Genomic DNA, 15,143 nt, shown 5'->3' on the forward strand with positions numbered 1-15,143 from the left:
GGAGCTGAGGGCCACCTTGCTGCCCACTGCTTGGGTTTACCTGGACCGGGTCCTGAGAGAGGGCACGTCCCGCCCACCCTCCACCCCAGGCCCTCCGGATCTTTTCATCGGGCCCCTGCCCCGTGGACCCAACCGACACCCGCCCCCCCCCCCCGCCTCTTCACCGTGAGCTGGCTACACGAGCTGCACCCGGTCCGTTTGCAGACCGCGCCAAGGAAACATCTATACACGCTCGTGCTCCACACCCTTCACATCCTTACCCTCGCGCCCCGCCCCGACACGAAGTGGCGGGACCTCCTGCCACCTTTAGAGGGTGAGAGGCCCCAGTGGGCTGGCCTATATTCCACCCTGGTCCCGAGGCCCACCAGGGATATTAGTTGGTGGCTCCTTCACGGGGCCGTGAGCACGGGCGTGTACTTGGCGTGGTTTACTCTACTCCCAGACACCTGCCCCTTTTGCGGTGTGAGGGTAACCCTGGCGCACATATACCTGGAGTACGCCAGGCTGCAGCCCCTATTCCGGCTCCTCACGAATATTTTGTTAAGATTTTGGTTGCACTTTTCCCCTCACCTCCTTATCTATGTACTCCCTGTCCTTGGCCCCGCTAAGTCACGGGACCTCCTGGTCAACCTCCTCCTGGCCCTGGCTAAAGTGGCCATCTATAAAACCAGGGTGAGGAGGTTGGGCTGATGGAGTCTCCTGTGACTGTGGGGCCCAATTCCGATCCTCTGTCCATTCACGCCTCCGGGCAGAGTTCCGCTGGGCAGCAACCACTGACTCCTTGACGCCTTCGAGGAGCAGTGGGGGCTGTCCAGGGTTCTCTGCTTGGTGTCTCCATCTGGTTCCCTTCATTCGACCCTTTGACCGCACTCCTGTCCCTGTTGTTTATTAGTTGTCCCCCATAATTATTTGGTTTTCCAGGTCCTGTGGACCCCTCTCTTAGGCTGGGTGAGTTCCTTTAGCAGTGGGCGGATGGGACTTCCTGGATCCCAATAAGACAATTCAATGGGGGGGGAAAGCAAGAAAATAAAAGTTGTGAACTATAACTCTATAATACGGTGGATTATTAATAAGTATCAGAAATATAACAAATAAATCACAGTAGATTTACCAATTTAGGTATCAGTTCTGTGCCAACTGAATTTAATGGGCATTTTGACAGGGGTAGGTCATGCAATCCTGCAGTGATATTCATGGGAATGACACTGGCATGGGACAAGGCAGAAGACTCCATAAGATTTACTTCATGTTGCTCAAATCCTCCCCTCTGTGAGGAAGTACTGGGGTGCTGCAAAGAAAACAGGAGGTGCAGCCTCCCAACCCCATAGTTTTCTTCTAATCAGATACTGGGGTCCCACTTCCATGGAGGGGCTGCCTCTATGCATTGCTGCTGCTGCACCATGGCATAGTACTTCTGAGGCTGTGCTATAGCTGCCATTAAGGGGGTTCCTAGCAAGGCTTAATGCTCTTGAAACAGCATTAACCACAACCAGATTTCTGCATGGAAGTCCAGAGACTTGGCAGCGGCTGATGTCATGGAGCTTAACTGAACCTAAAGAGCTTCAGTGAGGCGCATCAGTAAGATCCCACAGAGGCAGAAATAATGTTCCCCACCCTCATACCTCCCAGGAGAGATTTTTCTGGCCATTAGCTTCTCCAATCACAGAAGTCTACGGGTGATATGGACGTTAGTTTTCAATCATTTATATATCACAGTTGTTTTTGTTCTCCTAGATACATTTTTATCTATCTAATTTATAAAGCAACATGCTGAGTCTATTATCTTCTGATTCACCTTGTTCAGTTCTTACATTAAATGAGAGACTTAATACTGCGCTCCTTAGCAAGTACCAATAGCAGAGCATGTTGGGGGGGGGTGTTTTTTTAGTTTGTAATATTAGATTTAATAATTATATTGGTCATGCTTTGCTCATTTTCCAAGCCTATACTGAAAGCAGAAGAGAATTAGTTCTCTGGAATAAGTTACTTAACAGGAATTCTAATACTCATTTACTTTCTTTTTCAAGTAACTTAATCTGTCAGTTAAAGGATACAAGGACATTATTCAATACAACCGGATTCTTTTTTCCTCTTATTTGTTCCGTGCTACAGAATTTCATGTGTTGTTAATCGTTATTGATATGAATAAACTAATTATAGATTAGGGTTCACATTCAATGACCTTCCAAAAACACCTACACTAATCAGAAGAAGCACCTCTTTTTTTATATATGATAAATAAACTTATGATGTTAGAGGTGGTGGCATGTAAAGATGATCTGCTAAGTGGGCTTGAGGTTTTTGTTTTGTGTTTTGGGGTTTTTAATTGGACTTGTGCCCTATCTTGCTTCTTTAAGACCTATAGAGAAGGCCTACAAGGTCGTGGAGCAAAGTATTTTTTCCCTCCCTACTTTATTATCTTAGAAATATTGGGGGTGTCCAGAAAGTTTGGGTTTTGTGGATGATCTTTTGGAGCACTCAGAACATTTGTACTGCAAGCTCTTCAATCTTAATTTACGTATTGGAGCATGAGCTTTCGTGGCTCATGCTCCAAGACGTCTGTTAGTCTATAAGGTGCCACAGGACTCTTTGCCGCTTTTACAGATCCAGACTAACACAGCTACCCCCCTGAAGCTTAACCTTAACTGAAGGGATGGGAATGTTGAATCTTTAACAAATACATCTTTACTTCAATGGGTTGGAGTTGTAATTTATTGGAATTGAACACGTGTTAACAAAAACCAAAGTTTTGAACAGTCTGACTAAAATTCCCTTTCCCTCTCCATAACTCTGCTTTTGGTCACTTTACTCTTCTGATACCACAATTGCACTAGTTTTCCAGTCACCACAGAATATTTCATGATAGAAAAAACAGAATGTTCAATATCTAAACAAGCAGGCAAAAAGAAAAGAAATATTTCAGACCTTCTTTCTACAGTATTAAGAGCAAAAGAGGGCACAAGCTAATTTTTTTTCATGTTGCAGATAGAAATACATTTATGTAGAGTCTGAGCCTGCAAACCCTTACTTATGCAAGTATTTCACATGAGCTATCCCACTGACAGGACTGAGAATACTTGTATATGAAAGGATTCTCAGGATCTGACTCAAATATCATAAAGAAAAACAAATTTAAAAAAAAAAACCTTACCTGGTCCCAGGGACACATGATACCTCCAAAACACATGAAGAGATATCCCATGGCAACAAGACACACCCACACCACCAAAGAGAAAATACGGAGCAGCTTCTTAAACACAGATTCTATGCAGACAAGGATAAATATGGCAAAGAAGATTGCTAGGGCTGTTGGAACGGTTATTAAAAATGCCACATGATCATCAATTTCCTGGAAAGAGAGAGAAGTGAAAAGGAAGTTAAAATTTAAAGAACTTGGGCTCACAACTAAAACATGTCTTTCTCACAAATATTTGATTAAACAATCAATTGTTCTAAATTGGTAGCCCACTGAGTCTGAATCTTACAAAGGCACGATGAATATACAGAACTATTTTTTCACTTTTAATATCACATTTGGGACTATTTACATAATACAAAAACTATTAACTATACTATTGCAATGTGCACCCTATGATAAATGGAGGAAATGATTATTACAAAGTAGAATCAGGAAGATCATTGTACACACTGAAGTGGGACTTAGCCATCTAAACCATTTAGGCTTGCAATACTGAGTGGAGCAATGCTTAAATACCTTTTTAAATTTTGGGCTTAACTCCTTATTACCTAGTCCAGAATAGCAGCAAAGAATGTGTGAGTAAAATAGGAGTATATTATTCACACTTCTCTGGAGGTTTTGTTGTATTGAAAGCTATATCAATTACTTAACTAAATGTTTCATATGCATAGACTGAGCTTAGTTTCTTAAGCCATATCACTGGAAATTTAGTAGTTAATGGAATCCCAGAGCTTGGCAAAATCAGTTACATGTGGATCAGGTTTCAATCATATCCAATCTACAATGAAATTTATTTAAACTAAGCAATACTTAAAATTATTCTCAGAACCAAAAATAAGTAATCAATTGTAACTACATGACTTTATAACTTTCAAGACAAATCACTTTAACATTATACTAAAATAAAATTAATTGTTTTATACCATTGTATTAGCTCCACAGTACTTATGGTTAGAGGCACTAGCACTGTAAAGACCTGATCCTGCAATCCTTAAACACACAGTTACTCACTTATACAAGCAGTCCAGACTGCAATGGGATCAGTAGCGTGAGCAAGAGCTGTGGAGTCAGGCCCCAAGAGCTTATTTTCAAATGCTTAAACCTTCCAGAAAATTACCCTTTAGGCTGAAATTTTTCATATTTGTTTCTCATCCCAAAGATGAATTCTTCTGGATAACATGAAAGATTCCATTTGGCTGATTTTGAGATGTGCAAGTATGATTGTTGTTGTTGAATTTTGTTGATTTTTTTTTTCTGCTCTGATAACTTAAAACTGGCTTTGTTTTTAAACTTTAGAACTTGGAATGTCATATAATAGCTCTCAATGGGATGTGCACATTTTCTTTTGTTTGATCAAAAATTGTCTGACTAACAATGACATTAGATAGGATTGAAAATATATTCTGCAGGTGCAGTACATCCTCCTTCCCTTCCTTCCCCTTAATGATTCAACAAAACACTGAATATCTGCAGAGATCCTTAGCATATTCACAAAGTCTCTGGCAAGTCCCCCTCTACCCAAAATCACCTTTTTTGGTTGTAGTATGTGATCATCATTGCATATATCATTCACATTTCTAACACTCAGATGCTTTGCAACTCTTAGTGTGCAGTACCCTGGAAACCATCAGGGTAGTGAAGAAAGAGGACCCCACACCTTCTGGAGCCCAACATATTCCTTTTTGAAACACTGGGATGGTTTATGACACTTATCTTACCCACCTTTAAAGTTAGCATGTTCAAAATATACACTTATTTGACTGTGACTACAGACATGTAATTGTAGCAGCAGCTTTTTGTTTCTACTTTTCCTTTCTGCTTTTTGAAATGACCCATGCTCCTGTGCCCATTAAAGTCAATAGCAAAACTCTGACTTCAGTGGGATGAGAAGTGGGACTGTAATGTGCAGAAGCTAACTTTTCTCCTGTTTTTATTTTTACCTTTTAATTTAAAAAGGTATCTCAAAAATAGTGAATTCAACATTAACAATTAGAACTTAAACAGAACTAATATCAGTAAATTTCAAGTTATGGTTCTTATATCCCACCATGAAACCTTGGCACATTGCACATACACTTTTATGCATATGTTTACCTTTAAGTACCTGAGTAGTGTTTTGGAAGACAGAGAAGACTGCTGCTTAAAGTTAAGCATGTGTATACATGTTTGCAGCAGTAGGGTCAAATATAAACACAAATGTAATCACACATGCCGTAATCACAATGACGAAATATTACATACAGGTAATGTAGTAGAGTTACAATTGCTGAACTCTATCTTTGAATCTCCTGAGTTTTGTGCATCTGCATTCCTGATCTTAATGATGTATTGTGACACGGTCAGGCCAGATGGCTACAGGAGAGTGATAGAAGGCAGATATATTAGCCCCAGGTTAAGTAGGTCCCCTTTCCCTGGGTAAGATAACAGGGAAGGTTCCAGAACAATCAGGAACCTTCTGGAGACAAGACAGACAGGCTGATTAGAACACCTGCAGCCACTCAAGAAGCTGCTAGAATCAATTAAGGGCACCTGGGTTTAAAAAGGAGCTCACTTCAGTTTGTGGTGTGTGTGTGTGTGAGGAGCTGGGAGCAAGAGGCGTTAGGAGCTGAGACTGAGACTGCCTACTGTTGGAGGACTGAGGAGTACAAGCATTATCAGGAGGAGGAAGTGTTGGGAGGAGGCCATGGGGAAGTAGCCCAGGGAGTTGTAGCTGTCACACAGCTGTTCCAGGAGGCACTCTAGACAGCTGCATTCCACAGGGCCCTGGGCTGGAACCCGGAGTAGAGGGCGGGCCCAGGTTCCCCCCAAACCCACAACTCCTGGTCAGACACAGGAGAAGTTGACCTGGACTGTGGGTTCACGAAAACGGCCAAACTAAGGGCTGCCGTGAATCTCCGAGGCGAGCAAATCTGCCACTAAGCGCAAGACCCACCAAGGTAAAGGAGGAACTTTGTCACAACTACTATACCTCACTGCATTTATTTTTTACTGTCTTAATCAAAGGAAGGTTAGACAAAGCCATACAAAAAGGAATTTCAGCTGAGTTTTTTCACTTCTGCACTTCTACTCTGGGATTGCACGGATCTGAGCCCAGAACACTGTTATATTCTAAAGGGTCTAGTTTCCCTAGATTACTACATGTTAACATTAAGTTGCATGTTTTGTGTCTCATAGAAAGTGATGTTGCTAACCTTAAAGATGAACAGACTGCTATTGAATGAAACTAACAATGAAGAGAAACAGTGACTTAAAAGATTGAGGCTACAGTTCAATGATAAGAACAATACTGAAAATACCTGTTTTCATTATTTCAGTATATTCAATCATTTGTTTATAGATTACTGGCAAACCAGGCATCCCTAGCAATTCAAAATTCCACCCATTTCCCTCTTTTCAACAGCCAATGAAAATTGATTCAATGCATTAACTATGCTCCTAGACAGACTGTGTCCAAATAGGGAGAACAAGAAGCCTTAGAACATAATGGGACAGATCCTCAGTTTATGTAAATGAAAACATAATTGATTCAAAGAAGTTACACCAATTTATACCACCTTAGGATATGGCTCATGTTTTTAATATCCAAAACCTTTCAAATATGCTTGTGTAAGTATATGTCAGAGTCAAAGAAGTTCAAAAGAATGAAACAGCATAGAAAACACACACACACACACACACACATCACTAGGGTGGGATTTTTTTCTAAAGAAACCCCTTTTAACCATAACATTTTCTTATCGCTTCACTGGAATTACGGATGATCAGTGACATAAATTCAAAGGCTGAACATTTAAAACTGGCACAACACTGATTACAAAGTTACAAACATTAACATGATCAGTAAGCTGAAATCAGCAGACAAGTGCAAAGAGATGAAACCTTGAAAACCTGAACATCACTCTTTAGAAAAGGGCAAAGGAACATATTTTTGCCTTTTCTATCATTGGTCTCAGATTAAAGTACACTGAAGTTAATGGAATTAAACTGACAGCATGGTGCCTTCCAACATAATGGCTTAGCCTACAGTATATGGTTCTTCTTTGATCAGCTCTTTATCTTTCTAAACGTTTTGTCCCTTGCTGTCTTTTAATTACTGAACAAATTAAATGTCTACCACTTTCTGGACAGAATTCTGAGCTTTTATGCAATATGCCTGTTATCTCAGGTGGAAACTGAAGAATCACTCTCTGGGGTCTTTTCAAGAAGCTACAGCTTTTGTCATCTTTTACACAATTATTTCTTTGTCTAATAAATGGCATGACCTCAGGTTACATTTTAAACAACAGAACTACTGTACAATACTGAACTCTTTTATGATAAATCATACATTTTAATGAAGTGTCTCTATAAAATAATGGAAGCTTAATATTTTCAATTTTAGCAAATGTTTCCATGGGCTACTTTAATCCTTTGGCACTTTATGGTTTATTCTGTACTGCTAATGTAATTTGCCTCCAGTCTATGTGTAGCAGACTACTGCTGGGGTCTGAATCGTTTTATCAATCTTGTGCACACTCAAGCTGAACTAACTTGAATAGCTTACTATGTCCGTAGCTGAATATTATGAAAAGTTTTCTAACTTTAATTGTAAAAGCAAAAGGAGAATTTTGAAATGCTTCTTCAAACAAAATAGCAAAGTACATTAGTCTTCACATACATATTGTTAAAGTGTGGCTCTATTCGGAAAAGCAACTGTAACAAAAATAGGTTTCAGAGTAGCAGCCATGTTAGTTTGTATTCGCAAAAAGAAAAGGAGTACTTGTGAGGCACCTTAGAGACTAACAAATTTATTTGAGCATAAGCTTTCGTGAGCTACAGCTCACTTCATCGGAAAATTTTCCATGGAATGCATCTGATGAAGTGAGCTGTAGCTCACGAAAGCTTATGATCAAATAAATTTGTTAGTCTCTAAGGTGCCACAAGTACTCCTTTTCTTCTTGTAACAAAAATAGTACTTTAGGGCTCAAGGATTATCATCCCTCAATGATTCAATTATTCTTGTATCAAATGTGACCATTTAAAAAACTTTTTTCTAACTTCCAGCCAAGCAAGTTTAGCTTGGAATCTGGAAGCCAAACTGGGTTATTATTTCCCACCATGTATCATCATCATTACAGTAATAAAAGGGTCTTCAGGACAAATTAGTCCCTCAGTGAGACTTTTGCCACCCATGGAATGACAAAGGTGTAAATTATTTGGAATCCAGTAAACAACTACATTCACAATGCACAAACTGGAACAGAACACTAAGCTCACTGAATCTTAGCACTCTTGGCTCTGCAGAGTTGAGAGTAGTAAAAAGCAGAAAAATATATTTTTGTCACTAAAGTGAGCTGATATAACTCTGTATACTCAGAGAAAACAGATCTACTGAATAAGATGCCCTATCCCATACTCACTTTTCAGCATGTGATAAATTATTATTTAATATTGGATAAATTCCAAAGATAGAAAGTTTTCCAGAAAATACATGACTGCATTAAAATACCCCTATTTTTAAAATTACATAATCATTTTTATAGCATTTTGTTTTCCATCTAAAGAATAGGTCAAATTCAGCTCCAGTGCAACTCTTTTGGATTCAACAGAGACAATAGTTTTGATGCTGGAGGAATGTGGTTTGACCCTATGTTATACAAGACTCAGGGTGATTTTTGTAAACTGTTTTTATGCCTGACTCTATCACACATATACCACTATAAAGCAGAAGTAACTCCCGGGGAGTCAATGTAGTTATACCACCATTAAAATGGTGTAAGAGATCTGAATCACACCCTATGTGCTGGTGTAAGTGATCCTTGCTTAATGACGGCTTTGGCAATCCCCAGACACCCAGCCTGAGCTGTTCTGACTCCAGTCATAAATCCATTCTTCTTGCTTTTTCCTTTTTCATTCTATAAATGTCACGTTTTTGGCAGCTTGCAGTATCTGGAATTCTTCTTTGATTTGTGTCATTTGACTTTGTTAATGGTATATGAAAAATAAAATCTGTCAGCACGTATTAAATTCACCTTTTTTGTTCCGAGGGACTGGATGGGGTTTGGGGGATTGGAAATTGAATGCAAAGTCTTTCGCTTATATGGCACCATTTGAAATCCAGCCCAGCAGGGCAGTAACCAACAGTAGCTCCCATCTGAGAATGTTTAATTGCCTATGGGAAATGAGTTAGTGGTCTCAGTCCAACTCCTAGTAGACTGGTGTCCACATCAGAAAAGCTACCTTTACAATTGCTGCTGGGTGGCACTCACAGAAGAGAAGCCAGGGACTATATGGGCAGAAACAATTAACTATATTTTCACCCCGTGAAGTATTTCCTCTAAAAAAGAGGTTAAGGCACACTAGCAGAGAAGTGCATGAAAGCAAGTACTGTACCTATCCTTTGGTTAAATAAGATTTTCAAATAAGTTCATCTGATGTTTAATATATTTGAAATACAAATATTCAGGTACATGTAAATACATTTTTGAAGTATACTTACTGAAGCATATTGTTTCCATTTTAAGTGTTTTATACAATAACAAATTTAGTGCAAAAAAGCTACATTAATGCAACATTCTTATGCAGTTAAAATATCAATGATAAGTCACAAGAGTTAAAGTTATGGTTTTCAGAGCAACAGCACTGGGTATACACATCAAAGGTCAAATATATGCTTTTTTATATCCATGCAGCCCAACTGAAGTCAGGACCACTGAAGTGATGAATATCCAAGTCTTGAACCATTAAATAATGTAATGATAACTCTGCACTTTGACTCCCACTTTCAAATCAGCTACTAAAAGGTAGTTTTCCCCTATAATTTTGTTCCTGATATAGAACCAAATGCAGTTCCTAATCAAGCAAAGGTCTTGCTGACTTCAGGAACTGTTTGACTTGTTAAGGATCACAAAATTTGAGACAGAGTACATAACAAATTTAATATGAGGGAGAGGAAAATGGTGCTTATTTTTTAAATTATTTTTAATGAGAAGGGTAATAGACCCATACTATTTGCTGGATAATTATTTTAAAACTTTATATTTTTCAAGAATTGGTCCAGAAACTTGAAGTCAGTATAACTAAATAACATTCAAATTATTTAACACAGAACAGTGATTACTGAATAGTGTTTCAAATGTGTCATGAGAAACTACAGATTGGAATGAAAAGTTATAGAATACAGTTATTCTTATCACAGAAAAGATTCTTAAAGTTCATCCCCTAAAGACACATTCTGCCCTCTTTTGTGCCTGTGAATCAAACTGATTTCAAATCAAAGGGATTTTTACTTCACTAAGGACTCTAGGATCAGACCCTCTAAAATAATGAAGCACCAGCATATGATTTTTTTCCCTTATTTAAAGAAAAACTAAGCCGAATGCTGGTAGCTGGAATATGAGCAAATTTCAGCCACACAGCTATACACAGTGCACATGATACTCTACTGTTTAAAACAGATGTCACCAATCTAACAGGTCAGTGGATTTCACTGTTACTTCACATGGTTACTTCTACCATGTCACATGTTACTTGTACCATATTGTGGTTAATAAAGCAGCTATCCAAATATATATGCTCTTTAAATAGTAACTTTAAGGTTAAACGTTTATATATATGGAACATCTCACTTCCAAAAGTGACCCCCACAAAATCTTCATTTAGTTATATAAGGAACAGAATGTCACAACTGTAGATATTTCAGATACACTCCTTCACAATTTTACATTTCAATGGCCTTCAGACCCAAAATTAACCAATTCTTTTTTATTCCTACAAATTAGGATTATAACATATATATGGACAGAATTATTCAGTGTATTGCTGGCAATAGAAAGTAGTTTTTTTATACTAAAAAGGAGGGGGGGAAATGGGTTCCTCCTGCTCCATATATATGGAACATGGAAGCAACAAGAAAGTAAGTAGCTACTGAAAATAACACTGACATCTGGCACTGCTTTCTTAGTACTGGAAGGCTCTTAGGGATCTGGGAATAAGGAATTTGCTCTCCAACTTTTCAAGCAGCTGCCAAAGATGGAAGCCTGACCTGTTTCCCCAGTGTTTGATTTATTATATATTTTATGTCAAGTGCAGAGAAGCAAAAGGAGCTATGTGATAGAAGGACATTTAAAAGGCTGACACAGAGCAGGAAAGAAAAGGTACAGTATCATTTAGAGCTTCTAGCTTTGACTGTTCATCCACCACTATCCCAGGAATTGTATATTTAATATGTAAGAGGTTCTAAACTTTAGTTTCAAAGGTTAAAAATACAGTATTCTTATGATATAGAACACAATCTCCAAAGAAACCATTAAAATAAAAATCTGTGTACTGCACAGTTAACAGAATTAGATTTCAAATGGCAATTTGAAATTCAAACCAGCTTCTTTAATATAATTCTGGTAAAGCTTCTATGAATTTTTCATCTTATAACTGGTATTGTGACAAAATAAATGACTAAGTGCAACATTTCCCTGTAAGGCTAGCCATATTTTGGAAATAGTTGAGAATGTATTATCAAAAAAGAATGATGAAGTCTGAGACATACATGAAATATATCAGCAATCAAGTAGGCATGGCAATCTATTTTAACAAAACAAATACAAATACTAAATAAAAGCAAAAAAGGTAGTCATCTTATGACTGTCAGCCTGAAATTTTCTTAGGGAAAGCCTGAAATATAAAAATACTTAATAATTTGTGTTCTTCCCTTTACCTAACAGATGACTGATTCTAGAGTTCACTTCTCAAATTAGAAGTAAAAATAAGAAAATGAATCAAATATGTTGTGAAATGTCAAACTGGAATTTGTTTTCACAATGCATTTAAGATTATTCTGAAAGAATTTTAACTGCATAATAAGAAACCCAAAGGTGTGACTGTGAAAGATTTTCCTTAATTTCAAAACATGGTACATAACTGTTTAGAAATAGTATTGCCTTGGACTGAAAGATGACTTCATTTCTACTCTTTTACTGTCTGACCTAATTAAATATTGTACACAAAACCACCACATACTCTATGTGCAAAATAAAGTCACAGCTGGTAGTATTCCAGATTGGCTTTTCCAGATCAGATATGAATAACTTTATATATAATTGCCCAGACCCTTCATCTTGCTATCTGCAAAAAATGATTATGGTCCTAAAGCTAGGGAAGGAGGATGTAAATTCTAAATCAGATATAAGAGAAACAGATTTAAACCTTCAAAAATTCCTTGGCTGTGAATAATTCAAGGCAAGATTATTCTAAGAAGACATTTTTAGGTGGAAATCTAGGCAATGATCCAAAGAATTTTGTCCAATATCCAGTGGCTGCAGTCTCCAATGGCAAACTTTCACTCCGTCTTGAAAATGAAATCACTTCCATCTCACAACTGAAAACTTCAAAAAAGAATCCTTTTTCTATCCTCACTCACTCTTCATTGTCAACCACCAGAAAATGAAACATTAGAAAAAAATTCTAAAAGCAGGGGTTTTTTTTCTCTGTGGTATGTCTGGAATTCCAACGACAGACTGTACTATAAAATTCAGAGTGTTTCTGAGTTTGTAACTCGTGGCAAGACTTTGCCAACTTATACAGCTCTGTTTCCATAACTCTCAATAGTCTTTCAGTTTAGACCTGCTCTTACACCACTATTGTAAAGATTTACTTCAGAAATTGAGTTATGAAACGGAGCATGTACAGCCTGTTATAACAAGTTGTGAATTACACAGTGAATCAGAGAAATGAATGCTGGTTTTTATTTAATTTTTTTTTTTGTAGTGATAATGACTGTGAGGTCCTGGTGGTACTGTCTTAACCCAAGCAACCACCAGGCAGGTACTCTGCACTCTTAGCTATGCAAGCACATCTTAATGTTGGCATCCAACACACACACCTGCTTCTTCAGTCCTGGGTCTCTTGAGCACTGATTGTTAAGCACATTTAACCATGCAAAAATGTCTTTAACAAACTATAATGAGATCATCAATTTAATCTGTGGTTTGAACACAGGGTTCCTGAAGTGAAACACTAGTGCACTAGCCTGCTGGACCACTAGCCACTTCTGCTGCTACTAGTTTTATGTTCCTATTGTTTTGTATCTATCCTCCATTTGACAGCTTGGGATCCTGACCTTAAAACAAACAACACCAGACTGCATTGTGCTTCTTTACCAAGTCTGAGCCCACCAAAAACACTTTGCACCAGTTGTCAAGAGAGAAGTCTTCAGATGCCATGAATGCTGGTGTTTGCACCTAGTAGGTAAGGAAAAAAGTGCCTACAGGGTTCACCAATTGTTTAAATATGCAATATCCTTCTTGAGCTTGTAATAGAGGAGATACAAATATGTTCAACTTCATTCTCTCTTGGAGGCTAACTACAGCCAATACATTTCAATAGACCATTCAGACAAAACATTCAAACTGAAAACCAGAAATTCCCATTCTTTTATTTAAAATCTGAAAGCACTGTTGCTTAGTATACATTGTGACAACCTGAACATTAAATGTGGAAAGACGCCATAAGGACTAGGAATTTTACTGCCCTCTACAGCTTTTCCTTTCTCTTCAATTCAAGGGCACAAATCCCCCGATTTTTGAGTGAAATCATCAACTGGTAAGATTGAGATCTGCTGTTGTGACATTTTATTTCTCAGCTCCTGGAAGCTCTGCAGTTAGCATGCAGGAAGGGTAGCTAGCACAAGAAACTTTCATTCTCCTAAAAATTAAAGGCTTCACTCTGCAGCAGAACCTCTGTCTAGAAACTGGGTCAGTCTCTGAAAACGTTGTGACTACAAAGAAGAGGAAAAAGCTCCACTGCCTTTCTTCAATGCCATGAAATGGGTTGTTTTAAAATGCTGCTGGGGACTAAAGGTTTTTGCAGATTTAAACCCTGCCTCTAAATGAAGATCAGTATGGCTAATCTGCCAGTGGGAAGAAAGCAGAGCCAATGAATTAAGCGAATTAAACTCGGTGTTTTGTCGAAGCAGCTTTAGATCCATTAAATAGGAGCCCAGACTTCTGACTGCCGCTGCTCGAACTCGTTTTAAGACCACAACAAGAAGCAGCGAAGTTTGCGGCGGGGGAAGGGCTGTGGGGAGCCAAACGAGCCCCGGACCCCTGCCCCCCGAGCTGCTGGACCGCGACACCCCTGGTCAACGCAACTTTCTTTAGCACCGCATCTGCCGCCTTCGCTGCCTGCTCTGCAGAGCGGAACGCGGCCACCAAGTTAGATAACAAGGACCCGCAGGGAGGCAGGGCACTGGGAGGGGAGGGGGCCTGCCGGGCAGCCGTGGGGAAGGGGAAGGGGAAAGGCAGGAGCGGGAGCAGGTCGCTTACCAGCCCCGAAGCGAAGAAGACGGCGAGCAGCGCCAGGCAGGCGCCCATCACGATGAGCAGCAGGAAGACGAGGAGCGGGTGCTGCTGGCTCATGCAGTAGTAGGACTCGTAGAGCCAGTCCCGGGAGCGGGGCTGCTCGCCTCTCACCCCGCAGCCCCCGTCGGCCGCCTGCTCTGCCCGCTCCAGCACATAGCGGCGCCGCCTCATCATCGCTTCTTGCCACATCCGAGCGGCCCAGTGCCCCGCGCTGGTGGCCGGCGCGGCCGCTCAGCCCGGCCGAAGCAGGTTCCCCTCAGCGCCGCGGCGGCGGGCGGGCGGGCTCGGGAGCGGGGCGCAGCCCTGCGCTGGCCACCGAGAGGAGCAGCATGGTGCGCCGGCCGCCGCTTGGCTCGCAGCTCGGTGTGGCTCAGCAGCAGCAGGCACCACCCCCGCTGCACATGCCCTGCCCGGCTCCGCCTGAGCAGGGGTGGCGGAGCAGCTCCTCCTCGCGGAGGGGCGGTGCCCGCAGCAAGCGTCGCGGGGGGCCCCGAGGCTGGCCGTGCGCTCCCGCCCCGCTCCCACCAGCCCCGGCACAGCCAGGGGCTGCTCCTCTCCCGCCGCCCCAGCTCCAGGGCAGGGTTCCTCGCCTTCGGGCGGCGGGCTCCCCA

General features: G+C 40.4%; 1 protein-coding gene across 1 annotated transcript in view; it reads right to left on the minus strand.

Annotated features, from left to right (window-relative positions):
* The window catches only part of ADCY2 (adenylate cyclase 2), a 432,318-nt gene extending 417,597 nt beyond the window's left edge, over nucleotides 1-14,721 (minus strand). Inside the window, exons 1-2 of the mRNA XM_077808711.1 lie at nucleotides 14,497-14,721; nucleotides 3,152-3,349 (exon numbers count right to left, since the gene is read on the minus strand). Of these exons, the coding sequence (XP_077664837.1) occupies nucleotides 3,152-3,349; nucleotides 14,497-14,721 (423 nt within the window). The remainder of the gene's footprint in view (nucleotides 1-3,151; nucleotides 3,350-14,496) is intronic.
* Nucleotides 14,722-15,143: the final 422 nt, after the last annotated feature.

The sequence above is a fragment of the Eretmochelys imbricata genome, chromosome 2, assembly GCF_965152235.1.
Source record: "Eretmochelys imbricata isolate rEreImb1 chromosome 2, rEreImb1.hap1, whole genome shotgun sequence".
Classification (NCBI taxonomy): Eukaryota; Metazoa; Chordata; order Testudines; family Cheloniidae; genus Eretmochelys; species Eretmochelys imbricata.